The 27,673-nt window shown below is 39.1% G+C and overlaps 3 protein-coding genes across 5 annotated transcripts in view; 2 read left to right on the top strand and 1 right to left on the bottom strand.

Moving 5' to 3' along the window:
- Positions 1–1,467: 1,467 nt before the first annotated feature.
- wsb2 (WD repeat and SOCS box containing 2) lies at positions 1,468–11,033 on the top strand. 2 transcript variants are annotated; one of them, XM_051951004.1, is made up of 10 exons: positions 1,468–1,568; positions 1,667–1,826; positions 1,996–2,164; positions 4,997–5,193; positions 5,272–5,403; positions 6,334–6,434; positions 7,745–7,947; positions 8,958–9,047; positions 9,137–9,253; positions 10,425–11,033. In XM_051951004.1, the coding sequence occupies exons 2-10, from the start codon at positions 1,787–1,789 to the stop codon at positions 10,645–10,647; spliced, it is 1,272 nt and encodes a 423-aa protein (XP_051806964.1). In that variant the 5' UTR covers positions 1,468–1,568; positions 1,667–1,786; the 3' UTR covers positions 10,648–11,033. The 2 variants fall into 2 exon arrangements, with proteins under 2 accessions (XP_051806964.1, XP_022065645.1); XM_022209953.2 differs by lacking the exon at positions 1,468–1,568 and having other exon boundaries at positions 1,585–1,826.
- rfc5 (replication factor C (activator 1) 5) lies at positions 10,998–17,717 on the bottom strand. The gene is made up of 11 exons (XM_022209954.2): positions 17,456–17,717; positions 16,766–16,830; positions 16,404–16,540; positions 16,218–16,297; positions 16,008–16,081; positions 15,197–15,356; positions 13,956–14,037; positions 13,719–13,848; positions 13,241–13,318; positions 11,901–11,955; positions 10,998–11,781 (listed from the first exon to the last, which is right to left on the bottom strand). The coding sequence occupies exons 1-11, from the start codon at positions 17,500–17,502 to the stop codon at positions 11,682–11,684; spliced, it is 1,008 nt and encodes a 335-aa protein (XP_022065646.1). The 5' UTR covers positions 17,503–17,717; the 3' UTR covers positions 10,998–11,681.
- Positions 17,718–20,160: 2,443 nt separating this feature from the next.
- Positions 20,161–27,673, top strand: part of ksr2 (kinase suppressor of ras 2) — a 154,186-nt gene continuing 146,673 nt past the window's right edge. For both annotated transcript variants that reach the window (XM_022209952.2, XM_022209950.2), the window contains exon 1: positions 20,161–20,953. In XM_022209952.2, coding sequence (XP_022065644.1) covers positions 20,780–20,953 — 174 coding nt within the window. In that variant the 5' untranslated portion in view covers positions 20,161–20,779. The remainder of the gene's footprint in view (positions 20,954–27,673) is intronic.

Raw genomic sequence — 27,673 nt, 5'->3', positions numbered from 1 at the left:
GTAACAGTATTCACAACATCAAAATTGGAAAATAAAGTTACATTTTTGCATAAAATATATATATATATTTTTTATTGAACCAAATGACCCATTGGGGGCTTCTTCCATGTTTTTAGTTTTTTTTTTTTTCAGTTACAGTAGGAGCAACATCAAAATTTCAAAATAAAGTTAGTCATGGACATAAAGTGTGATTTTTTTATTTAATCAAATTGATTCATTGGTTGCTACTTCCTTTTTATTTTTTATTTTTAAGTTACAGTCAAAGCCACATCAAAAATAGAAAATAAAGTTAAATTTATGCGTAAAGTAACATTTTTTATTTTATGAAAAAACTTATTTACACCTCCTCTTGCTTTTACGTTGCAGTTACAGCTGGAGCAACATATTTTTGTTTAAAATAAAGTTAATTATATGCATAAAGTCTTTCATAATTTTATTAATCAATAATTAATCAAAATGACTTATTGGGAGCTTCTTTCATCTTTTTTTGTTTGTTTTCTTCGTGGTTAAAGTCAAGGGCAACGTCAAAATTTGAAAACAAAGATGATCTTATTTATTAAGTAATTTTTATTGATGCAAAGGACTTATGGCGGGTTTCATACTTCTTTCTTCAGTTACAGTAAGAACAACATCAAAATTTCAACATAAAGTTTATCATATGCGTAAAGTCATATTTTTTGATCAAAATGATTTCCTTTTTCTTTGTTTTTCCCAGTTATAATATGAGTAACATAAGAATGTGTAAACAGAATTAATCTAATTCATAAAATACATTTTTTTTTTATCAGAATAACTTACTGGGAACTTTTTATGTCTTTTGTTTTTTCTTTGTAGTTACAGTAGGAGCAACATTAAAAAATGAAAATAAAGGTAATCTTATCCAGAAAGTAAATTTATTATTATTTTTATTATATTTATTATTATTATGCAGTTAAAGTAAGAGCAACATCAGAAATTAATAAAAATGAAGTGTATCTTGTGACAAAAGCTAAATGTTTTTATACGTCAAGCTTCTTCAATTTCTTTTGTTTTTCTTTGCAGTTACAGTAGGAGCAATCTTTAGTCTCTTCATTATTTTTATTAATTTATTTTTTAATCAAAATTACTACATCTTTTTTTTCCCTTTGCAGTTAAAGAAGCAACATCCAAATTTGAAAACTGAGTCAATCTAATGCATAAAAAATACTTATTGGGAGCTTCTTCCATCTTTCTTTGTTGTTGTTGTTTTTAGTTTTTCTTTGCAGTTACAGTAGAAGCAAGTTCAAGTTAATCTTATGCATAAAAATTACCTTTTTTTCTCTTCACTGGCTCTGTAGAGATGCTTTTCTCCAGGATTTTATATTTAGTTTGATAATAACAAACTCTGTAGTGATTTATTCATCCTCTAAATTTATGCACATACTTCTTGTGCAGAGAGTTTTTTTCTGGATGCTACAATAAGCAGTGGGAACCTCAGTGTTCGTTGAAGCTCAGTATAATGGTTTGGGGGCGTGGCTTAGGCGTTACTTAGGTTACGTAATTAAAGAGAAAACGTGACGACGTTGGGCAACACTGGCTGATGGTCCAAAGTGAGTCAGACAACAGGAAACCAGCGGAACATTCTCCACATAGCGAACACTTTTTTTCCTTTTTCTTTTTTTCTTTAATTTCTTATCTCTCTTCACAGTGCCAGAGGAGCCACTGCTGCCTGACGGACGTTTTCCTGAAACCCTGATGGACCTCCGAGGACAGAATCAGGAAGTGAACCGTAAAAAATAACCTATAAAAGAAGCGAAGAATGTGAACGATGTGCTCCGCTGACAGCAACGCGGAGCTGCAACCGACGAGTGAGTCCGTTGTTGTTGTTTTAATTAATATCATCCGTCAGTAACCGTTGTGTTGTCACGGAAACCCTCCGTAACCAGGCAGCGGCGGTTGAAGATGCAGGACGATCCCCCCCCCATCGAGCGGTCATTTAAATGTCGGTTCTTCTTCTTCGTCCTCCTCCCCCTCCAGCGTCCGACCCCGCTCTGCTCCTGGAGCTCAAGACCAGGCGTCCTCCGTCTCTGGTGGACCGGGCAGGATGCGAGACGTGGAGCGTGGACTTCTCCCCGGACGGAGCCTGGTTCGCCTGGTCGATGGGTCACGGCATCGTGTGGGTGGTCGCCTGGCCGCTGGACTCCGAGTAGGTTCACCTGTGCCGTTAATCCACGCATGGTGCATTCAGGGACCCCTCGTATTTTCTCCCTTCTGGCTTTAACAGCGTACAGGCGCTGTGTAAATGCAAATGCGGGTTTAAAAATAAGGAAACATCGTAATCATAACATTAATTTAGCTTTAATTATCTAAAATGTATAACAACATATTCCAGAGGCTGTTGACACTAGTTTCTGGTCTAGTTTTTATGTTATGGAGGCTCAAAATGTGCTATTCTAAGCGATTAACCAACCACTGAAGCGCAACGGGTTAAGAGCGGCAGTCGCTGTGCAAAAGCACTTATATGTTGTTGTGTTTTTTTTTTTTAAAGAAAACATAACTATGCCATTTATTCGACTTAAATTGTAAAGAATATATAAATATTTAAGAAAACACTGAAGTGACTGTCACAACTTGTTTCCGGTCAGTTTTGATGTTGAGGCTCAAAATGTGGGGTTTTCAATGATTAAATTAGGTTCACCTGTGCATTTAATCCACGCATGATGCATTCAGGCACCCCTTGTATATTCTCCCCTCTGACTTTAACAGCCCCTGTTTAAATGCAACGTAAACATCATAATTATACCATTTGTTTGATTTAAATTGTCAAGAATACAAATGCTACACTGACTTTCACCATTAATTCTACACTAACATTCAGGTGATAGAAATCCAAAATGTGCGATTTGAAATTTAGGAAAAATTTAGAATCCCTCGTATATTCTCTCCTTTGACTTTTACAGCGTAAGTCGCTGTTTAAATTACAAATTGAAACATCATAATTACACATTTTTTTTAACTTAAATTGTCAGGAATATATAATAAAATACTACAGTGATTGTCACTACTAATTTCTAGACAAACTTTTATGTTACAGAAATTCAAAATGTACTATAAAAAAACAAAAAGGTAAGTTCACCTGTACATGGAGTCCACGCATGGTGCATTCAGTGGTCCCTCATATATTCTCCCTTCTGGCTTTAACAGCAAACAGTCGCTGGGTAAATGCAATTGCATGTTAGAAAACAAAAAAGGAACATCATAATTATACCATTTATTTTACTTAAGTTGTCAAATATATATATATATAATGAAATACTATAGTGACTGTTAACACTAGTTTCTGGCCTAGTTTTTATGTTATGGAGGCCAAAATGTGGGATTTTAAACCATTAAAGTAGGTTCACTTGTGCATTTAATCCTTGCATGGTGCATTCATGGACCCCTAGTATATTCTCCCTTCTTGCTTTAAAAGTGTACAGCCGCTGTGCAAATGGAATTACATTTAATTATGACCTTTATTTAACTTAAATTGTCAAAGAAGTGTTTCCATTCCCTCCCAGCTCCTTATGAGTCTTTTTCAGTGACAGCATTGACATCTGTTAATGCAGACTCAGTGCAGCCCTTGTTGAACTGCTGGAATAATATCCCAACCTGGGTGGAAGCAACTTATCTTAATCTTGGTGAAAGTCAGACTGTGATCGGTAGGTTTGGACCTTTCGGATGAATCTGACGGCACTTTTGGCTCTTTGACTTGATGCATTCAATCTTTGGTGAAAAACCTCGGTGTGAATTTCGACACCTCATTCAGTTTTGATAAGTAGACGAGCTGTATTCTCTCATTTCAGTTTCTTAACTGAGTTACAGGCACATTTCTCTCCTATAGACTTGAAAAAGCTTTAAAAAAATGACTTCAGCCTTTATTTCCTCTCTGTTAGAGTTACTGCTGTAACTTGTTAAATGTTGGCATAAAGCCGTCGTCTCTTCTGCAGCTGCTCAGTGAGATCACATAACAGCAGCACTGGTCTCCGTCCACTCACTTTCTGTCTGCGTCAGGATTGATTTCAAGATTTCATTGTTTGTCTTGAAGGTTTTAAATGGGCTGGCTTGACCTTTTTTGATTATCTCTCCCTGTTTTCATCTACCTTCACAGTGGTTGCTCCTAACCTCCTAAACAGTGTAAAGACTACTCAAACTAGCGTCACTGTAACTATGACAACAAGTGAACTCTACGTCTGCTGTCAGCTGTCTACTGTCTGTATGATTGTGATCCTGCAACAAATTGACCGCTGTGGACTTATCAGGACGTAGTCAACGGAAATGATGCAAGGAACAATTGATTAAATTGTGGAGGTGTTTCTGAGTCCCTTCAGTTCCCGCTGTCTGCGACATATTTAGGTCACGTGATCTGGTATCTGTACATAATGTATACATACATAGCACACGCCTGTGCTCAGCGCAAGGTCATTTTGTAAAGACAGAAATAAAAGCTAAAAGGATATAATAAACACCAGACCCCACAAAATACATTTCCAGGCTAGGAACGGTTAAAATATATAATAAATAAATAAAAACTCATGTAGAATCAGGAAAGGCTCTCCAGTGAAAATGTGTTTTAAGGGATTTGAAAGACATTACTGACTTGACAAAACCATTCAGATGACCAAAAAATCCAAATATTTCAACTCAACACCATTAGCTAACACAATGTAGCATTAGAACACAGGAGTGATGGTTGCTGGAAATGTTCCTCTGTACCTCTATGTAGATATTCCATTAAAAATCAGCTGTTTCCAGCTAGAATAGTCATTTACCACATTAACAATGTCTACACTGTATTTCTGATTCATTTAATGTTATCTTCATTAAGGAAAAACTGCTTTTCTTTTCTTTTCTTTTTTTTTTTTAAATAATGACATTTGATCCCAAACTTTTGAACGGTAGTGTATTTGCAGAAACACCTAAATGCACCGTCATTTCATCACCAAATTTAGCCTCACACCGCCTACATTATTGCACTTGCTGCTCCTCTCCCCTGCAGAGAGAACCAGAACGGAGAAACCGACCGAGGAGACAAGAGCTTCAGCTGTGGTCAACCAGTTTGGGGCCTCACGTTCGGCCCAAGACCTCCAAAATCAGCTGCAGCGGCGCGTCCGGCTAAAACCTCGTCCAAAAGGAACCTGCTTCTGGCCACCGGCCTGCAGAACGGGGTGATAAAAATCTGGAATGTGTTTACAGGTGAGGGTTTTGTTTCTTAGTGTGTGCTGTGCTGAGACAAAATGCAGATTTTAGATAACTTTTCATTTGCGTCTTCAGGTAATCCTGTGTTTGACCTCCACGGACACGAGGGCGTCGTGAGGAACCTGGTCTTCCCTCCAAATGGGACACTCACACTCATATCATCATCTCGGGACAAGACTTTGAGGGTTTGGGATCTGACTGACAAAGGTATGTGCAGATAGTTTTTTAAGAGCAGCTAACCTTTGTGAATGTTTTCATGTGATCTGGAGTGCTGTTCACAAACAGTCCTGACAGATACTCAGGTTAACTTGCTGAAATGCAAACATGCTGTTTTATAGGTAAATACTTGAAGGAAACTGTAGTTGTTTACCTTCAGGGTGGACGTTACTGAAGATTTAGCTTCTGTAAAACAGTGAAATGAGGTTCACTTTCTCTTTTTCAGTGCTGCATCTGAAGCTACTAATGTCACATTTAATTGATTACCTGTCAACTTTTAAATTAGTGCCCAATTGATTGATCTATTTGACCATTATTTGAAGAAAACAACATCAAAATCTTCAGATTCCAGCTTGTAGTGTTTGAATATTTTCATTTTTTTCCTCTCTATGACAGTGGACTAAATAGCTCTGAGTTGTGAGAAAGACCAGACATTTAAAGAAGTCGTTTTCAGCGTTAGGAAACGCTAATCAGCATTTTTACCCATCACACACACAAAACAACTACAACTACATTCAGGATGCAGACATTTCCGCATTACTTGTCTTTTTCAGAAAATACTGCCCACAAGTACCCTCCTTTTCTGCAGCTGACTGGATTGTCAAATGTCCCAGCATGCTTGAATGCACCTTGAACTTCCCTCTGCAAACAAAAACCCATTAAACGCTCACAGTCACGTATCGCTGAGCAGCTCTGCAAACTGATTCTCACACTGTATTCACATCGACAGACGCCAACGATCTGTTTTATCACTGTGAAGCCCAACTGAACCAAACCTCCTGCTCTTATCTAAGAGGACAGATGTTTACGTTTGTGCATGTAGAAGTCTCACTTTCTACTCCTTCAGGAGGTGGTTATGTGGAGTAGAAGTTTGCATGTCTCATTCAGTTCAGTTAGATGGATTTTTTCTGTGTCTTTTAGGTAAAAAGGTGCAGGTGCTTCATGGCCACAAAGACTGGATCAGCTGCTGCAGCGTGTCGTCCGACTGCAGCATGATCGCGTCTGTTGGCAGATTTGACAGAGTAAGTTGATGCTCAAGTATGTTGTGTTATATTCAGAGCAGCAACAGACACACAGCACAACAGAAACACAAAAAATGTGCATTATTTCTGCATTTTTAAATGCCTGAAATCTGCACTCTGTCCAAAAGCTCCCCTTTATCCTTGTTTTTAATGGTTTATAATGTAATTGACATGATTTTGGGAGTTATTTTCAGCCAGTTCTGTGTCAAATCACTTGCTTTAATGACAATTTCCGCCTCCATAAATGGAGAGGAAAATTTGTTCCCAAAGAGTAAATTTGTGTGTTGATTTGCATTTATCAGCACAGGACATGCGGTGGTTCTGTCTTTCACATGTGACAGGATGGGAGTGCGAAGGAGGCGTCATGCGTGATCTTGATGAGTTTATTTTTGTCAGAGATGGGAAACATTGTGAGAGAGGGAGAAAAAAAAACCAGGGAAACAGAACAACCGAAGTGGTTAAGCTGTGTTTTCATGAAGCAACAGCAGTAGGTGAAAAGGCAGCAGGCTGTGCTCTGAGTTTACATGCTACATGTTGTGCAAGTGGAAAATATTCAGTCTATCTGTTCAGGAGAATGAATCACTCCTCTCTGTTGCGAAAGTGATTTAAACAGAACATACTTTAAACACAACGTGATCCAGCGTCTGGTTCGTTTTACACTCATTTCACCCTTTACCTCTTTGTTCGAAGGGGATTTCCTTGATGATTTATGCAAAACAATTCAGCCTTTTTTTTTTTAAGTTATTTTTTTTGGCCTTATTGACCTTTATTGTAGAGGACAGTGGAGAGAGAGACAGGAAATGTGAGGAGAAGAATAGGGGAAGGACCTGCAGCAAATGGCCGTGGGTCAGACTCAGAACATGGACTATAACCTCTGTTCATGGGTAGCCCGACAATGCAGCTTTTTTGCCACCAAGTAATTTGAATAGATGAGTTAGATATGACATTTAAGACACTTCTTGATATATTCTTCACCTGCTGCTGTGTTTAGATGTTAGAAGTAGACAGAAAGTTCAGCATCTTTTTATTTGGAGACATTTGGAGCGCTTCACACCTTCATTTCCAAAGAAGAACAGACAGCTTAACATTGTGTAATAGCAGCCTTTAGGAACAAAGTCACTCTTTAAACGATTGTCTGCATGTTTCAGCGTGTCCCGTTGACACTGACACTCAGATTACTAGATTTTCTTGCATTGCAACTTGGAGAAAACGTGATGTTGAGCCTCAGCTTTCTTAATTTTCAAAATAAAATCAGTCCGTACAGCAGGACACAAGGCCTCATTACCCCTCTGTGATTCTGCTTTGATCAGATGGTGTGCCTGTGGAGTCTACGGTCGTATACGTTCATCAGGAACCTCGTCGGAGGAACACATTACACCTTCTGCCTCTTATCTTCCTGCGACTTCTCCCCTGACGGATCGGTGCTCGCCACCGCCGCCGCCGCCGTCAGCAGCTCCAGCTGGTGGATCGACCTTTGGGACCCGTACACAGCAGAGAAGCTGGCCACCGTGGTGTAAGTTTACACTGAGTTTGCAAACTCTGAATGGAATGCGTTTGACACATAGCCTACACTACCATTCAGAAGTGTGAGGTCACCCAGACAAAATCAGTAAAGGCTCTCTGGTAAAAAACATCTTTTAAGAAGGGAGTTAAAGAGACATTACTGACCTGACAAAACCGTTCAGATGAAGCTAAACCATTTTTTTTGGATTGTAATGACATTTTCCATATGGCTCCTAGTATTATTGTTAAATAGATACATTTAGCTACACAAAATGTTGTGTGTATAAGACACGTTTTCCGATTCCTGGGTCAGTAAAAGTACGGTGAAAAGGACTCATTTACATTCACTGTCATTATTGGATGCATAGTATGTCTCAGTAGGTTTGGTGAATATTTGTAATGTTACAACTAGTCCACAGTAATATAAAAAGTGAAAGTTAGGGGAGAAAGAGAATCAACATGGAGGAATTTCATGTAGATGTTGTCAGTTCCTCTTTTACAACTGAGATTAAAAACAATGGAACTAGAAAATTCCCACATTTCCAGTGTCATTGACCTCAGTGTTGGGTAGTTTGCAGCTGAACTCGGATTATACACTACCGTTCAAAAGTTTGGGGTCACCCAGACAATTACATGTTTTCCATGAAAACTCACACTTTTATTCATGTGCTAACAAAACTGCACAAGGGTTTTCTAATCATCAGTTAGCCTTCCAACACCATTAGCTAACACAATGTAGCATTAGAACACAGGAGTGATGGTTGCTGGAAATGTTCCTCTGTACCCCTATGGAGATATTCCATTAAAAATCAGCCGTTTCCAACTAGAATAGTCATTTACAGCTGTTTACATCTGACACAGCATCTGAAAGTGTGTCATGTCCGGCGTCACGTCTAATCTGTTTTTTGCATCTCCTCCTTGTTTGTCTGTATATTGTGGGAAACGTTTGACTTTCACTGCTAAGTACAAGGTCATGTCCTTCTAAAAAACTTCTCTGACTCTGTTTTTTTCAATCCGCAGTGACTACTTTGAAGACTTTGTGCTGAACCAAATATCAGCAATACAGTTCTCACCCAACGGCTTGCACCTATCCATAGTGACTGACGACAGGTGAGTTTTCTTTTTCTAGCGGCTCGATTTCATGAAAACATTCCACTGTGTCACATAAGTGGTTTCAAACGAGTGTGTCCTGTTTGCAGAGCTCTCAGGATCTGGGAGCTCGGAGAGAAAGGGATGGTGATGCAGACGAAGAGAGACAGAGGCTCCAACGGACTCTGCTGCAACTACCATCCACAAGGGGGAGTCGTGGCTACAGGGTAAAAATCCTCCAGCTTTCACCAGTTTTTAATATTGGAATCTAAAGCTCATAATGCTTGGAGAATTTTAACTTGTGGAGAGTGGTGGCTAAATTCAGCGCCTATTAGTAATAGAGACGAGGATTAGTGAAGTATTAAAGGAAGCACTGGCCATTTGTCTGCTAAATATGCTCCAAACAGTTTTTTTCTCTCAGTCAAAGCAAAACTAGAAAGCTAAAATGATCAATGAATTGCTTTACAAGTGACAATTTAGATGATTAATGATTAACAGATTCACAACTGGGGATTTAGTTCAGTTTCATGTAACAGTTCAGAAAAACAAAGAAAAAAACATGAATATTTAGAAAGGTCCACCGGGAAACAATTAGGATGTTAAGTTTGGTTCCTGAAATATTTCATGAGCAGTTTTTGGTATTTATAACATTGAATTGGGATGAAGAATAAATGAATAAATTATTTAAAGCATATAAAGAAAGATGCTTAAATGTACTGCATATTTTTTAATTGACATGCCCAAAGTCACTCCCTCATGCACTTATTTTTTATAATTAGCAGTGATCATCATTTAGTTAAATCTAACTCCTATAGTGGCAGGCTGATATTTACACTTTGAAAATGCATCAATCCATATCAAATGAGCAATTTTTAAGAACAGTTTCTGCACAACAATCTCTGAATTTTTTAAGGCATAAAATATTGATTTATTTTTAGATACATGGAAAATCTTAGCTTGATGTATCAAATACTTCTCTCGGTTAATTTGCCCATCGACACATTTTAAACATGTTTTGTCTTGTATTGAAATCTGATACCATTTTAAATATCCATATTTTATCATTTAAAATCATAGATGGTCGAACAGAAGGGCCCTGATGATTTGAGATGGAATAACCCAAAGGCAGAGCATTGCATTGTGGGATTATTAGCAGAAAGTAATGCACAAGCTGCTATTTCATTGGAGAATTCTTCAACTAAAATTTAGTTGCCTCAAATAATGTAACTATTAAATGCACAAAATCTCATCTCTGGGGCCGTAACGCTAAACTGAAAACAACTTTCATTTCTGAATTTTAAGTAACAAATGTGAAACTGAAATTTTAGCCCTTTCCAGCTCTTTCAGCCACCGCATTGCTACAACACTGACTCAAGTCTTTTTGTTTTCTCCTGGCAGGACCAGAGACGGCCACGTGAGGTTCTGGAGGGCCCCCAGGACGATACCCAGCTTGCGCCACCTGTGCCGATCCATCCTGCGCTACTCCGTCTCCACGCACCAGATCGAGGCGCTGCCCCTCCCCAAAAGGATCCTCGAGTACCTCACCTACAGAAACCTCCCCGAACGCCTCAACGCCTGGAGCTCCTCTGACGAAGAGGAGTGGGACAGGAACCTCATATAGGAATATTAAACCTACACTAACAGAAGCACACGGCTGACATTGCAGTGAGTTCCACTCGTACTAAAAATGCCTTTTCCATTCTGAGATGCTTTCAAAGCTTGTTCGAGCGTAGAAGAGAATCTTAGATGCAACCTTCCTACTCTAAGGGTTTGATTTATTGCACTACTAGAGTAATACAATGCATAAACTCATTGCTCACAGGATTATCTGACTTGAATATCACCATTTTTTTACTCTTAATTTATTGTGTAAATATAAAATGTATATGCATTTCTAATTCCTGTTTACCATTATAAAGCTGCACAACTACTGTATCTGCACATGTTAATATGAGATAACAAAAACTGGACTTATAGGAAAAAAGTTTTATTAAACATTAAAACACATGTACATGTTCAAGAATTATTATTCTTATTTCTTGGTCGCAGAATCAGATTTTGCATTTTCCAGCTCGTATTTTAAGTAAGTGCCCAAAGGATGGATTTTTTTTGTTTGTTTTTTGGTGCTACAGCTACAAACGACTGTCTTCCATCTCGCTTAGTTTGTATGCAGATGTGAGTGACTCAGATAGCTGCTAGCATTTGTTCCAGACATCTGCTGCACTGTAGGATCAGTGTGGTGGGCAATCATGCAGTGGACACCAAAGGACAGCTTTTTTTTTCCCCCCTAAACAAACAACTAACTGGTGATTTTTACTGAGTCTCTCAAATAGCGCAAGAGGTTATCAGCGAAATCCCCAGTTTGACAAGAAAATCTATCTTTTCTGTGCTCTTCATGGCATCGCTGCTCACCACACAAGGAGAAACTCTTTAAAGGTTTTAGTTACAGTAACAAAGGCAGCAGCAAAACAGCATAGTAAGATGTTTCTCTTCAAGAAGTACAACAGCGGTTTGCAAAATACTAGCTGCATGTGAGATGTAGCAATGAGCTGCACCAACTGTGGCCCACTAAATATCAACAAGATTTCTCTTCATGTGGCTGTAACTCACATTCAAGAGACATAATTTCATCGTGGAGTGAAGCAGGTATTGTATCTACGAAGCCTCGCTGACCACGAGGTCTCTCACTGCCTGGAAAGCTGCAACCATGGAGCTCAGCTGGATCTTCTCGTTGGTTCCTGATGCGAGCCGGTGCCTGAGGAAATGACACATGCGTCCAAAAGTGCTCTTTCCCAACACGTGGATGTCTTTAGGTTACTAACATGTGACTATTTGGAATTACTCAAGAGGTAAAGTAGGAGAAAAAACACTTACTCTATGTCAGCTAACTTGATGAGCAGAACCATTCGAATATTGGGAGGAAAGTCCACTTGAAAGAAAGGACAACAAATAGATTTGATCTTGTACAAAATTATTGCCAGATTTTCGAAATGCAAAAGATTATCAACGATACTGGTTCTAAAATAAGGAGCTTCCATTGTTTGTCAGGCTCCTCAACGTACGCAAAGAACTAATATGACTCATCATCAACGTAGATGGTACACATCAACCGATCCCAGTCTAAAGGACGACGTGTTTATTCAGATCTGGTGTTTCTCCTACATACTGTCAACCTAAGTTCAGATTCTGGCTTCTTGAACACTCCCAAGGAGATGAATAAAGTAAGTAAGTACGTAAGATACTAAGTAAGCAAGTATTCAAATAAGCAAGCAGGCAAGCAACTACATAAGCAGCTAAATCAATCCATCTATCTGTCTGTCTATGCAAGAAGTAGCTCTTGAGTCATGTTTGAGTGTATGCACATTTACAGTTTCACCATGAACCTGGTCTATGACTACAACCCAGAAAGCCAAACATCAGTCTGCAGCAGAAAAGCCTGCAGTCAGAACAAGGCATGCCAGGTCAAGGATACACCAAGACAATGCTCAACATGTTCTTCCACATTACGTAGCAGTTCATTACGACTTTCAATTCGAGGATCAGACTGTCAATGCAAAGTTCTAGTCCAACATCCTCATGTGTCTGAGGGAGAACATCCGGCACATGATCTAAAGTATAGCATTGTGGCAACTGTATTCTCCATCTTGAGGATGTTCCTGCTCATAGTGCATTGTAATCACACGAGTACATTGGCTGCACTGACACAATCATTGCTCTTCACCTACCCCGTTTGCCAGATTTGGCTCCCTGCCACTTCTGTCTCTTCCCCAAAATGAATTTCAAGTTGAAGGGTTGTCGTTTGGAAACAGCTGAGACTGTGCTTGACATGTTTACAGAACAGGACTTCCACGGAGCGTTCCAAGGAGGCTGCACAAGAATACTTGGAAGGGGATGGTGGCCAAATTTAAACTAAATACGGTTTTTGCTTTTTATAGGTGCAATCTTGGAACTTTTTGATACTGCTTTGTGCTAAGCTACGGTGCTTGTATTGAAAAACAGTTGAAAGTACAAAAAAGTTTACATCCTTCAAATACAGTTACACAATTTCAAACACCCTACACAATATCAAATACCTAAACCCCCATTAGACAGCACAAGGATTTAACCTATGAGTACAGGTTCACCAATCACAGCTCAGTAACTGTTCTTTTAGGGGACAACTATTTTCACCTTGATTTACAAACTGAAAACGTTGTCTGCTCTGGAGTCCTTACCTCTGTGTATGAGCAGATGAACCTCGGTGAGGATATCATGCAGAGCCAAACCTTTCAGAGTCTTCAGCTGAAGGATTTCTGTTTCATGCACGTTAAGGAACTACAAGATCGCAAACTGAACTACCATTAGTGTGTGTTTTGTTTAACAATTTCCAAAAGTTTAGCTGATAAAATCCAAAAACGACTTATTAAAATCATGGAAGACATTTATGGCATATTTGTAAATGGGATAAAGGTGAATTTATCGAGTTTCCATCAAGTCTCATCAACCTGAAGAAGTTTCATCAGTTGCAATCAAGTAAGGTGCTCAATATATAGGCTGAGATATTTAGCTTTCTCTGCATTGTACAGAATAATATCAAAAACACACTGGCTCACAAGACTGCAAAAGTCTGAATGCTAAATGTCAGATTGTCACTATTTTTAGGGAAAGTTTTCTGAGCAAACTATCCTGAAAACTAGGTGAGGTAAAGGATACGGCTGTACGCTGTGGTAAAGTCTTTGTTGAGGCACCAGTCGAGGATGTTTGCGATGTCTGAGCGGAGGGGATGACCTGTGCAGGTGTAAACCGTGTCCTCTGTCACCTTCCCATACGCCATACTGGTGCTCTGAAATCAAAGAAACCATCAGTACGATTTAACTTTCTACAATGAGGATATAATCTTAGAATAAATGTATACTTTGTCTGTTTTAAAACACAATGAAATGATCGTACCTGCAGTATGTTGAGTGATCTTCTCATGTCACCTGATGATAAGGTCACAATGGCCTTCATTCCATCTGGACTTATATCAATGCTGCCACAAAAAGATTCACTCTTTCAATAACTGTTAAATCAATATTACATTAAAATGTGCTACCTGTGTAATATTTAAGCTTGAATGCATTGATGTCTAACAGTGAAAAAGTAGTACAAACACACAACAGATAATAGTTCTTATTATCATTAAGTAGTTTCTTCCACTTTAAGAAATGAAGGCCATATCTGGTAATTATGAGAAAAGTTTAATCTTTTATTAATCTTGCCGTATTTACTTGCACCAGCTGACTTAATGTATTTATTATGACCTAATTATCAACTTAAATATTTGTTGACACATGCAAACGATTCAACAAGAAGTATTATTTTGCCCATTTAATATTAGTTTACAGTTTGCAAAATGAAAGACGCCAAATTAGTGTTTAACAACTTCTGTTTGCAGTGTGTAACCGAACAGCTATCATGCAATTCATTTCATACTGACAGAACCTTAAACCTGCAGCATGAAACTTTTGTCTTCCCCTTCTGGCAGTATGACTTCGGTAACTACACAAACACTGGTATCATGTATCCATGGCAACACTGCTTTTCATTTTGTGTAAAAAATCTCTCCAAAAAAGTGAAGACTTTTCACAATATTTTCTAAAATACATAAGCTAATGTTCAAATGTACATTACTTACACTTAACCAACTTATGCCGTCCCTTAAGTGTAGTAAACAAGTAAACAAGTTCACCTTTTCTCACAATTATGGGATAACGTCTCGACCAAAAGAGATTTCTCTTTTGTAAATGCATAATCTTTTCCCCAGTAGTTATGTGAAATTCAGACACCTTTACACATTAACCAGGTGGACTGTTAAAATGTTATCTTTCCATTCACATCAATTTTTCACTTTAACACATTGTTTGAAAAAATCTGTTTCAAAAATACCAGTGTTTCCATTTTTTTTTGTGCCATAAAGAAACTACAATGATTCTTGTAAAACCCAAACCAGAAGCAAAACAAGCAGAACGTAAAAGTCAATGTGTACTGCATTATTTTTGGCAACTTTTTTTTTTAGTTCAGATTAGCTTTATGTCTAAGAGATTATGCATTACAAAAAAAAAAAAAAACACTGCATGCTCCTTCTATGCCAGATTGTTTTAACCACAGAAGGAGAAGAAAACATTTACAGCATTCACTGATTGGCTCACCTCTCCTGCTGGATAACGTGCTCCAGCCGAGGGATCATCTGGTCCGGGGACAGCGGGCCGAAGCGGAACCTGGTGCAGCGAGACTGGAGGGCCGGGATGATCTTGGACAGGTAGTTACAGATGAGACAGAATCGAGTGTTTTCCGTGAATTTCTCAATCACTGAGACAAGACAGGAGAAAAACACAACAGGTATAAACTAAGAAACGTGAAAGATACAATAATACCGAAGTCATACGATTCAACACACTTTAAAACAACATTTCAGTTCAGTGGAATTTTGTTTCTTGTGACTTCTTGAGTGTCCAATGTGTTAAAAGCGTGTAAACCATCTGAGAAATTTCAGAGCTCAGTCATCAATACTGCAGGTTAAATATTCTTAGATTATCTTTGCTGCTCTCTCCAAATCAGTCACAAATTACTTAAAAATTCTTTGACTTCTGCTCCTGTCACAGTAAAATTCTAATTTTATATACTGCAGCTGCACTAACTACAGCTGCAATCAACCTTTATTCTACCCATGCCTTCAAAACAACAACAAAAAAACTGTACCGACCAGTAAAATGTATGTTTTACAATCTCACAAGCTTGCATTGTAAGAAAAACAGAGTTTAGATAATTAAAATGATAGTCAAAATGTTCCAGAGTCACTTAATTAGTAGTTCAAATCTTGTGGTCGGTTTTGGTTTTTAAATGAACGGCGTCCAGGTTTACAAGCTGGTACGGTGTAATTCACAAGCGGCCAAATTATCTGGCCGCTCAGTGAGGCGTGTGGCTCACAGTAGGTGACGCCCGGGAGAACAGATGGCTCACCTCGCCGCAATGCATTCTGGGCATCCTGGGTCATGGCATCGGCCTCGTCCAGTATCACCAACTTGAAGCCCTTCCTGAAGGAAAAAAACAGGCCAGTAAAATGTCTGCAGCTCAGGATTTACAGTGTAGTTTTGAATGGCAGTTTAAAAGAAAATGCATTAAGAATGTTCATTTTTGTGTAATGTAAATACAAATTTTTTTTTGTCTTACTTGAAGATGGTCCTGGTGCTGGCAAAACTCAGAATGGGACCTCGTACAACATCAATACCTCTGTCATCAGATGCATTTAGCTGCAAATCCAAAAAAGTCCAATTTTAAAATAATATCAAATATTCTGAAGGAGTCAGAAAGCTTCATATCTTTATGCTTCAAAATCCTGTAAGGAGAATGATGTACCTCCAACACCATGGAGTTGAACTCTTTGTCCTTGTACAGCTGCCGGGCGCAGGCGAGGATGGTGGAGGTTTTTCCTGTTCCTGGGGGGCCGTAGAACAACAGATGGGGAAGCTTGTCCTCGCTGATAAACCTCTGGACTGAAGAGAGAAGTCAGAAATTCAAGGGAACATAGTTGATGAGAACATTAAAAACGGTTTTCCACATCCTTACTTTTTTTTAGTTAGTACAACTGCACTTGAACACAGGATTAAGACGAACTTACAGACAGCAGGGGCAGTTATCATTACACATGTTTATCAGTTTATTGAGGTAGACTTTATGTGCAGTTTAATTAAACCGTAGTGTCCAGTCCACATGCTTACTGGTGCTTAGAATATCTTTGTGGGAGATCAAATCATCAAGTGTCTGTGGTCTGTATTTTTCAACCCTGGAATACAAAGCAGAAAAATATCAATCAGTACTGTCATCAGTAATAAATACTTTCAATCTATACCTGATTGTAGTAGTTACTGTGATTACTCAAAATTGTACAGCACACAATCATCAACTTTATTAATTACGCACCGAACTTAGTTATATTTTTTTCAATTTTAAAACAATTTAGAAATACATTTGGTTACTTACGCAATAGACGTTCACTATTATTAGAAATTTTACATAATTGACGGTCACTTTTTAATTCGGCGTCTACATTTATTGCCGAATCAACGACTATATAAAGGAAACTTCAATCTTCATGCGGTTTCTCAGCTGTCAGACGCTGCAGCATTTCCGTTGAGCCAATTGGGTGAAGTGGCAGAAAGGCGATGCTGGATGTGCTAGTTAGATATTATATACGCCGAATTAAAGAGAAGCTCTCATGGCCTCAAATTTAACATTCACGTTACAATTTCGGCCAATATTTAATGTTATATGTATATGGCAAGTAAGTACATAGAGGACGTAATCCTACATAGTGCAGCTACCAGTTAGCTTGGATCAACACTTTGCATATTAGCTTGCTAGCGCTAACTATATTCGTCTTTGTGAAAAAATAAAGACGGTCAGCTCACCAGGGTAAGTTTCTGCTCTGTACCGGCGCTTTACTCGTCGAAGCCATGTTTCCTGTCAACTGTAAACTTAACCCCAAGCGGAGCTAAACACTTCAGCATAAGAGTTTTAGCCACAACGTTGTTAGCCTTGTTTGGCGCCCTGAACTACAAAACGTGCGTCAACGTCATCGCGTACAACCAATCAGATCACGTTGTCGGCTCCTGTGAGTGGGATCTCACAGGGGATCCCACTGCAAAAGAAGTTTAGTGGCATGAAAATTGCAATTGAATATGTTCTAAATAACACAAACATGTATGCAATTGCGTGCAATGCATGCACATATTTTTGGCTCACTTATGAATTCATTTCTGAACAAATCCATTTTTCAAGAATTGAAAGTAAACTGATTAAACCAAGCTCAGTGCACTCATATGTCTGTCTGTGCAGCCAGATCCAGTGCTGGTTTAAGTCTCTGCAGGTGACAGAGAAAAAAAATCTCACTATTGATGACTAATCAAACAATAAAAAAGGAAGACGTATGCAGGCGTATCATTGTGTAAAAATTCTATACACTTATATGAAGATATTTGATTAATTAAAAAAAAAAAATAAGTCTATTCTTTCTATTCCTAGATGTATTTTAGTTCAATATCCCATTTTTCACATGACAGTTTTAATATATTGCTTGAATCCTGTTTTAAAACACAAAGCAACTATAAAATCTCAATCTGCAACCTCACAATCTGAGAAACTGCCTCTCATCAACCTCATTAATGTTTGATTCTTAGAGCATACATCAGGTTTGACACCTTTTCTATGCAGATTTCGCAAGTATTTTTTCGTTCTGTTGAGATATTTTTTTGTCTTCTAGTAGCACTATCATGGCCTTTAACTATTTGCATCTGTATCTGGAGTATTTTTTCTCTCAGTACCTGAAAGAGGCTCACAACATCCTGAGCTTTTCCCTGTGACCCACCAAAAATGAAGCACCGTCTTCATCCCTCATCACAGATTAGTGACATGAGCTGTGAGCGTTGTCTGTAGTTTTGCAAAATGTCAACACTGTAATCCTTTGACAGTGGTTGGATGCTGCAGGGTTTATAATGAGTCAAATGGGTTGAATGGCACCAAAGCAATTTGATGTATTAGTTACATTAATTGTGTATTTTTACTCCTAAGACTGCTTTATTTTAAGGACTTTTGAGGAGTTTGATGCTAAAGCATTGAGTATTTTAAAAGTAAAGCGGCAACATTTCGATATAGTTACAAAAAGCAGATGTGTGTGTCAGAAACATGTATTGAATAGATTTCTTCTCCTTTTTAATCACCTGGGAACTTCCAGTTTGTCTACCAACACCTCTGAAACATCCTTAACCTCTGGTTGCCTAGCAAATTACAAAACATGGCAATTTAATTCACAGCCTTTGTCATTTTAAGATAATTTAATTTTGATTGTTTCGTGTATTTAGTTTTTCTTGTAAGACCTGATTTTGTTGCTGTAGAAACTTTAATGAGGTAGTCTCATTGAGATCAAGTTTGTAAGTGAGAGCAGCGTAAAAAAAAAAACATTAAGCGCTTTTATTTGTCTGACTCCCCCGGATTGTAGACTAAGGTTACAAACTTTCCACTGGCTGCACATTTCACACACTTACTCCTCTCCTTCCTCTATCGTTTTCAAAAAAACCCTTTATTATGGGAAACCACAGCAACGACCTCTGTGCAGCAACCTACCGCACTGAAAATTTCAAGTTTTGCAGAGGATTTAAATCATGCGGTAAAGCAGCACCACTTCGCCATTTTGATAATAATGCCACCCCCCTTGCATGCAGATGTTCCAACCAAACAATTCCACTTTCACCATTTTGAGGGGACACCATTGCAGCATCCTTCACTTAACTCCACCCAAGAAATGAAATCAAACCAGAGCTGTATTTGTCTACTAACAGCATGATAATGAGGTGCAGCCAGACCATTCTGCACAGTGCCATGTAAGCACCAGAGAACAGTCTGGTTATACTAGACTACCTGAAAATAGACGTGATATTTCAAGAGATTTTAAGATTTTTATTTGCCATGCCTATACAATATGTGCAGTCAAATGCAGAGTAACTGTTCCACAAGACTATGTAATACCAAACGACATTTTTTGTCATTTTGGTTCAGAATAATCATTTGTATTATTGTTTGTATTCTATTTTTGTCCACACAAGAATGATTGCATGTTTGAAATATGTTTATTTTTCACTTTATAACAGATTTTGACCATTTTGATGATTAAAAAAGAATATTACATTGAACAATAATACAAGAATGTCAACATCCATTTTGTTGACATTTTCCCACTCTTTTCCTCCAAGTTTGTGCACTGCATCACCTCTTGTATGATATTAACAGTGATTAGGGGCTTAGGGTAGTAATATAAATATTACAATTTCTTTAAAAATATGAAAGGTACCTTAAAATTTTAAATGGAATGACATCAACAGCATCTTTCTTGAGGAATAGCTGGAATATTAAATGATAAAAACTTCTCATTATAAAGATAATACAAGAAAACGATCTTAAGGGTTAAGGAGTGTGTTAGATGCAGTAAAAATAGGAAAGAAAACCTCCAATCTTTAGCCCAAACATGTGAAAAGCGCTACTCCTCATCCATCCAGGCCTGGATACTGAATTCCCCACCACCACCGCGCTTCTTGGCCGTAATCTCGCGAGAGCTGCTCCTCGCGGCGGTGCCTGGGCGATGCGATGCTGTTGCTGTGGGTTTGATTGACAGGAAACATGTCGGTGTGGTGGGAGCGAACCGGGATGCAGCTGCTGCCAAGGGAGACAGGGAGTACCTGCATCCAATCCACACATCAGCAAATCTGAAGAACCACCAGGCTTTTCCCCGATTCGTCTGCTTAGGATGCGCTGAGCAGCTCCTCTCTTTCTTTCTTTTTTCTTTTTAATTTGGAAAAAAAAACCCACATCCATCTGAAACGAAAAGGGGCACCCGATGGATGCTGTGGCGAACCGTGCACATCCCGCTCGGTGTATCTTCATATGATTTTTCTTCTTTATTTCTTATCCCTACAACAACCCAGAGACACCTTGATGAAACAGCAGGAACTACGAGGACTGTTGTTGCAATGGAGTCGACTCTCTCACGGCTCAAACCGCGTCTCTAAACCTCCAACATCTCGTTTTCATGGCGTTCTGCAGGTCGCTCTGCTCCGTGGGCTCCTCCACGTTTCTTTCCTGAATTGATCTCTCTCTTCCTTTTCTTTTTCATCTCCCTCCTTATTTCTTTTTTTTTCTAAAGTGCAAAAAGGGAAAATATAACGTCCACTGCTCGCAAAACTATGAACGAGGAGATGACAAAAAGCGAGGAGCAGCATCTTAGTTTGCAGAAAGCCTTGCAGCAGTGCGAGTTGGTGCAAAACATGATAGACATAAGCATTTCTAGTTTGGAGGGTTTACGGACCAAATGTGCCACATCCAACGACTTGACACAAAAAGAGATGCGAACGCTGGAGGTAAGCAACCCTTTGAGCGGAATTTCTGCTGTGCGTCTTCATCCGAATCAATACGGATCAATCGCCGTCTGTTATTTATTGCCAGGCCACTGTGCGTATTTTTCATGCGCCTTTTTCCTCCTCCACCACCAACACCACCACCGCAGCGACAGAACTGCTTAATTTTCCCTGCTGCCATTGCACGAATATGCAATAGATTTATGGCAAAAAAAAATCCCCGCTGCTATCTGCTTTGTGTGTGTGTGTGTGTGTGTGTGTGTGTGTGTGTGTGTGTGTGTGTGTGTGTGTGTGTGCGTGTGTGTGTATGTGTGTGCAGTGCAATAAATCAAGAGGCCACGGGGCTGCAGTGGGCTGTTATAGACTTGCGCATTCTGCAGGTGGCGGGGAGAGAAGGTGGCTCTTCTCCATCAGAATAATATCTGAGGCAGCCGAGGCCTATAGGCAGCCCCGTGTTTACAATCCATTTACCAGATATGCCAGCCTGTGCGCATCTGTTCCCGCAAAGCGCATCCAGGGCCCTGGCGTTACGCAAGGCCGGGCAGATTACTGAAATTGTTGCAAAAAAAAAAAAAAGAAGAAGAAAAAAATCCGTTAATTGGCCCGTGGAGTATTCCGTAAGTTGCGTTACGTAATGGCCATAATATTCCGGTGTTGTGTTTGAGATGTCATGCTGTCCACTCCACCCTCTCCACCACCACACACAGGACATTTAAAAAAAAATCCATGCCATAAAGTGCGATAAGGTCACAGGAAACCTCACCATTGCGCACGGCGGACACAGCACAGGGCCCGTTATGGTGATGCCTCAGGAGATTAAAACAAACACCATTAAGTGAGATAAGGTGTCCATAAACTCACCACTGAGGGTCTGTGTGCGTGTCCCAATGGGGATATAATTGAGATATTACATAAAAATAAACTGCCATAAAGTCACTACTGAGTGCCACATGCTAAATCCCAACAGCCCTGCGGCCTCTGCTGTAAACATATTTCATGTCTGAGCTGTGAAGGGAAGTTTGCAAGTGCTGGACAACAGACAGGGATGCAATCCAAGAGGAGAGAGGACTAATATTAAATACAAATGTGCTGCCAGCAAATGAGCAGGCTACAGTGTGAAGACAAACGCTCACCATGTTCCCTGGATGCCTTGCAAAGCATTGTGGGTGCTGGATTAGTTGGTGTAAGCGTTACAGAGGTATTCTTTTTGTGGTTTGTGCCTAATAGACCTTTGTGGTAAAATAGGATTGAGTCTGATTTGGCCTAGTTGTGCAAATGGAAAGTAGAGATGGACGGTGTTGCAATTCAACTAGTTTTGGCTGATTTAAAGTACAGATATGCTGACATACTACAGTCAGTCCTGTTTGGATAATACATATTGGCAATCTTTAGGGATTTATGATCATTTGCATGGACGCTACCATTTAATAGTTGGAGGTCACTTCGAAATGTCCTTATTTTAGAAAGAAAGCAGTATTTGTTTCAGTGAAGATAACATTAAGACATTACTAATGTGGTAAGAGACTATTCTCGCTTTAAATGTCTGATTTTTAATGGAATATCTCCGTAGGGGTACAGAGGAACATTTCCAGCAACCATCACTCCTGTGTTCTAATGCTACATTGTGTTAGCTAATGGTGTTGAAAGGCTAACTGATGATTAGAAAACCCTTGTGCACTTATGTTAGCTCATGAATGAAAGTGTGAGTTTTCATGGAGAACATGAAATTATTGGGGTGACCCCAAGTTTATGAACCATAGTGTATGTCTGCACCAAATATCACGTATTTGTGTTGCATGGCTAAGGGACTGTACTAGCATTATTAAGTTAAAGTAAAAGGACAGTATTGTAACTTTTCTGTGGTCTCATTGTGAGTTTTGGACCATGTTTTTGTTCTGTCCTGCTACGCTCATAGTTGATTTCAGTCGTCCTTTGCAATACATGTGCACATTAGAAGATACATCAGTATATTCTCATTTAAAGATCCCCTCTAGTAGTGAAAGTTTCACTCGGATTCCATGACCATATGGTGTTTTCATATGCTACAAAGCATGGCATGAGTAAAATAAGCCATCGTCAATGCTATGGCTGAAAATTTCCACCTTAAAACTGCATATTATTGACTCTAAAACAAAGATTCAGACAGTCATGGTTTTGATACGCCACAAACTGCTGTTCATTTTGACATCTATGGCTGCAATACTCCAATATAACTTGCTATTGTGAAGCATAAAGTAATTTTTATAGTGTTTGAGCAGAGTTGTAGGTGAGCTGGTGTGCTTTAGTTGCAGCAAGTGGATGAAGAAAGCTGCATGTACTTCAAAGATCTGCAGATTCTACTGGAAACAATCATGTAGAGTTAAATCTTTGTAATATTTTAATGGATAAAAAACCCTTCTAAATATGTAACTTTGACACAAAAAGATGAGTTTTTAGGTGTTTAATCAATGACCAGAGAGGAACTTGTTGTACATTTCCATTCTTGGCTTTTTCAACCTGTGTGGTTAAATGGATCTTTCAGGATTTTTTTTTTTTTTTTTTAACTGTTGGTCCTACTGAGGCTTTTAAAGAGGCAGCACTGTTTGTATGACTTATTCTACCAGACGGCATGAGATGGTAATGTGAAACTTTTTTCTGCTGACTGCACAGGTCGGTGATACAAGCTCGCAATATGGCTAACAAAAGAGAAGGAGACAGTTGCAAGTTGTAGGCAATACATTTTCCAAAGCATTCATGAGTTATTCATGTGTTTACACCTGAATGCTTGGACTATAGTGGTTTGGGGGTGCTGCGGCCTTTGTTATATTTGTTATAATAGTGAAACATCTGGCTTCATTTTGTCTAACATTTCGTTAACATTTTTAATTTAACTCTACATGTAATACTCTTTCATTGTTTCTACAGAGCAAGCAACATCAGAAACTCTATTGTCAAAATGCACATTGGGAAATATTACTCGCATCTGTTTTGGTTAACAATGCTATGATTGTTTTAGGATGCAGTTTCATTGAGTTACAGGGACATTTTGCTAAATATGACCAAACTACATTCAGGATATCACTAAAAGACGAAAGCTGGAGTGAACATTTATGCTAGGTATACTAATGGAATTTGTGGCAAAACATATCCAAATTAACACGGTTACTATTTTTAGCCACTTAAAGACTTAAATATTATCACATAAAAGCATCTTATGTATATCTTAACACAGATGTTACAGCTGAAGTTTTAAAAGAAACTACACACAGAATCAGCAGGACGTTAGAAGTTATCTGAAATATAATAATGTTCCTGGTCTTTTCATGAATATAAGCCCAATAGTCATTTTCTTTTGGCTCTGTTTTGGTCTCCACCAGTTTCTGAGAAATGTATCTATCTCTTTAGCTACTTTGCATTCACCAGGCTGTTGTTTTCTTGTCTCTCTCTTGTGTTTTGCATAGAAGAGTTGCTTTCTACAGCTGGAAACATGGTGAATGAGTTTGTAGTCCTTTTATTATTACACATAGTGGTTTGATTGATTGTTACGATTTTAAATTGTGCCAAATTTCATATCTCTCGTGTCCCCTTTGTGTCCAGTTAGGAAATTCGCACCATGTTGAATGTCCCAACTTATGTCTGAACATATAGTTGCTCATGCTTGTTCCTTCTTTGTCTTTATAAGTACGTAGAAATCTATTTTGGTGACCTGAATTACCTGCAGACATTCAGTAAGTGATGCAGCAAGAGTTCAGTTGTTTGGCTGCATTTACAAGCTGTATCTCTGTGTTTTCGATAAAATCTGTAGTCTTTGCAAAAAAAAAAAAAACTTGCTTGAAATGAAGAAAGAAAGAAAATATACAAATAGTTTTATATGCCAGTGGATGTCCACAGTCATCTTCCATGTTTAAACTCTAAGTGTATGCCCACCAGACAGAATGATAGAAAGATGAATTCAGGCCAGAGTGATACATTTTGGTAGTCATGTATTGTTGTGGGTTGCAATTCTACCGTTGTTAAATTTAGGCTGCAATCCCCTTGCAAAAACATGTTTTTATCAATATTCCAGGTACAAATACAGATATGTCTTAGGCTGCTGTTGCTGGGAAAAATAAAAACTTGCTCTGGATGGAAGTACATTTCAGTTTGTCATTTGTATTACTTAATCTTTTGAGGATTTTCTCAGCAGAAATTGAATAAAATAATCTGTGAAACAAATGCTGAGCAGAAACAAACAAAAAAAGAGAGAATGAGACACAAGTGCGACAAAGGAGTTACTCCTGAGAACTGTCTAATCTTCCTCAGATCCTGTGAGTTGAGGAGGCTTTCAGGATGTCAGTCCTTTCATTGCCTCAACAACAAATTAGTTGTCCACCAGGGGTTTTGATCAGATTCACAGTGACGTCAGCGAAACACAAAGCCTTCCTCGTTAAAATGTCCTGGGGCCTCATTTATAAAACATTGCGTAGGATTCATACTAAAGTTTGCGTACGCCTATGATACGAAAAGGGCGTATGCCCTTCACCCCTGATTTATAAAACTTTGCGTAAGCACAGCTGCATGCAATTTCTTGATAAATCAGACACCAGCTGGAAGATTGCACAGGTGGATCCACCTCACATTCTGCCCACAACACACCCACATTTTACCATGAATGGTCAATGCAAAGTAACTCATGAATGCATCTGTATATAAATAAGCTGCTGATCCACGGCATTTCACGCAGCGCCGGCCGGTAGTCTTTTCACTGCTGTGCGTCAGGATGAATGAATCATGTGTTGACCCAGGCCACCCTGCCACTAAATTTGTTATGATCATGTCCGATGTACAAATAATTTGTAAACTGATTGAATGTACATTTTTTTCGGTTCACATAGACAAATTCATCTTCACTCGGGGGTTGTGGTGTGAAGCATGTATGCCTGCGTGCCTGTACAGGGCTGATTAATGGTTGGACGCTCATCCCATTCGGCCACATATGGATAAATAAACAAAATTCTTTACTTTTTTTTACCTTTTTACTGTGATAGTTGCAGTGAAGAGTGACAGGAAATGGGGAGAAGACATGCATAAAAGTGCCGCGGGCAGGAGTCAAACCCGGGCCACTGCGTCGGAGACCACCCCTACAAATGGGTCTTCTGCTTTCCCATACGGGCGCCGGGTGATCAATAAACAAAATTATTTAATAAAGATCACCGCACAGGCCCCAGATTTGGCCTGGCCTTCGGTCAAACGACCGAATGAAATAACGTTCAATCCGCCCCTGCTGATATATGAACATAGTTCTGCAAGTACAGTCGTCGGCCGAATGGCGCACTATAGGAACATCTACAACAATGAGGGTTTATGATTATCCAGCTCTACAAGTCTAATATGTGATAACAATAAAGGTTTGAGATCAGTCTGGTTTCAATTCGCCACTTCACCCTCCGGCACTGCCGTTCCCTCTGTCTCCAAAATGTGCTTAAGCAAGCATCAAAGTTGGCGCACCGGTGCGCACATTCTCACGCCAAGTTTGTTTTAGAAATCACAACGAACACAGCGTACGCCACTTTCTACGCAAAGTTTGTGATTTACGCCCTGTTTTGTGCATAAGCAAGCATCAAGAATCAAAGTTGGCGAACCGGTGCGCACATCCTCACGCCAAGTTTGTTTTTATAAATCACAACCTTTGCGTAGAAAGTGGCGTACGCCACTTTCTAGCCCTGTTTTGTGCGTACGCAAGCTTTATAAATGAGGCCCCTGATCTTTACTGAGTGTATGGGAGATTCCTCTATGGTATCTCTACTTTCCATGCCTCTTTTTAATCTAAAAGACCCAGATTGTGCAACAGAAACAGCCTGTGAGATGTGTTGTTGGGCACTGACCTTACTTTAGCCAAAAGATTTTCCAAGAATAGTCACCTCTGCCACTACCTGGATGAAGGGTTGCACTGGTTTCCATTAATATGACTGCGTTGTCGGTGGTAACCCTTGGATACACTGGAATGATCAACACACTTGATGAATGACCTGTTTTTTGTAGGGTTTCACGGAGGTGCAGACATATGATGGAGTATGTCATGTGATCCAATTATGTGTTTCGTACAATAGAAATTGGGGCAGGTCAAAACAAGTGTTGTTCATTCGTATTCAAGTAGAAGAGATGGACAGTGGCCGTACAATGCTTAGTTGAATATGAAATGTAGCATCAGCTTCTTCTTTTTTTTTTCCTTCAAAGGTGGAACTGTGGTGTTTTTCTACTCCAAGTCAGACGATCAAAGTCTCTGAAGAACAGTTCAAGCACTGTAGCTTAGAAGGATAAAGAGTTCATTATACTTGAAGCAAACTGGGTCATACAAAGTGTTGTCTGACCACGTCTAAAGGCACGAGTATTTATACCTGTTCCAAATGGCTACACTCAAAGGGTGCATGAAAAGCCCACCATTATAGCCTCCTCTTGGCTCAGACTGCGTGCTGTCTTGATTTTGTACAAATGGAGAAAAAGGCACGGACGTTTGGACAAACTGTCCTCAAAAGCACACATGAAGAACAAACCCTACCTTACTTTGACACCTCGGCACACCTGTCGAGTTACTGTGTAGCGTTAGGATGATAGTCACATTGTCTGTTGGTAAGGCCCATTTGTGGCCCAAAAAGCGAGAAAAAGTTGCTTATTTGACCCATAAGGCACATATGTCTAACATTTGCTCTATTTTTAGCTCCTTCGTTGGTCTCCACCAGCTTTTAAGGAAAGTCTATGGCTTTT

Source organism: Acanthochromis polyacanthus, chromosome 7, assembly GCF_021347895.1.
Source record: "Acanthochromis polyacanthus isolate Apoly-LR-REF ecotype Palm Island chromosome 7, KAUST_Apoly_ChrSc, whole genome shotgun sequence".
Classification (NCBI taxonomy): domain Eukaryota; kingdom Metazoa; phylum Chordata; class Actinopteri; family Pomacentridae; genus Acanthochromis; species Acanthochromis polyacanthus.
This window is presented reverse-complemented; position numbering and strand designations above follow the sequence as displayed.

What these genes read in the sequence shown, in the direction of transcription:
- rfc5 (XM_022209954.2), bottom strand. Translation starts at nt 17,502, where the DNA reads ATGGCTTCGACGAGTAAAGCGCCGGTACAGAGCAGAAACTTACCCTG. An exon ending in AGCACCAGGACCATCTTCAA is followed by an intron (nt 16,082 to 16,217) that starts GTAAGACAAAAA and finishes TTTTTCCTTCAG; the next exon opens with GAAGGGCTTCAAGTTGGTGA. An exon ending in ATCAAGTTAGCTGACATAGA is followed by an intron (nt 11,782 to 11,900) that starts GTAAGTGTTTTT and finishes TCATTTCCTCAG; the next exon opens with GCACCGGCTCGCATCAGGAA.
- wsb2 (XM_051951004.1), top strand. Translation starts at nt 1,787, where the DNA reads ATGTGCTCCGCTGACAGCAACGCGGAGCTGCAACCGACGA. An exon ending in TCCATAGTGACTGACGACAG is followed by an intron (nt 9,048 to 9,136) that starts GTGAGTTTTCTT and finishes TCCTGTTTGCAG; the next exon opens with AGCTCTCAGGATCTGGGAGC. An exon ending in GGGGGAGTCGTGGCTACAGG is followed by an intron (nt 9,254 to 10,424) that starts GTAAAAATCCTC and finishes TTCTCCTGGCAG; the next exon opens with GACCAGAGACGGCCACGTGA.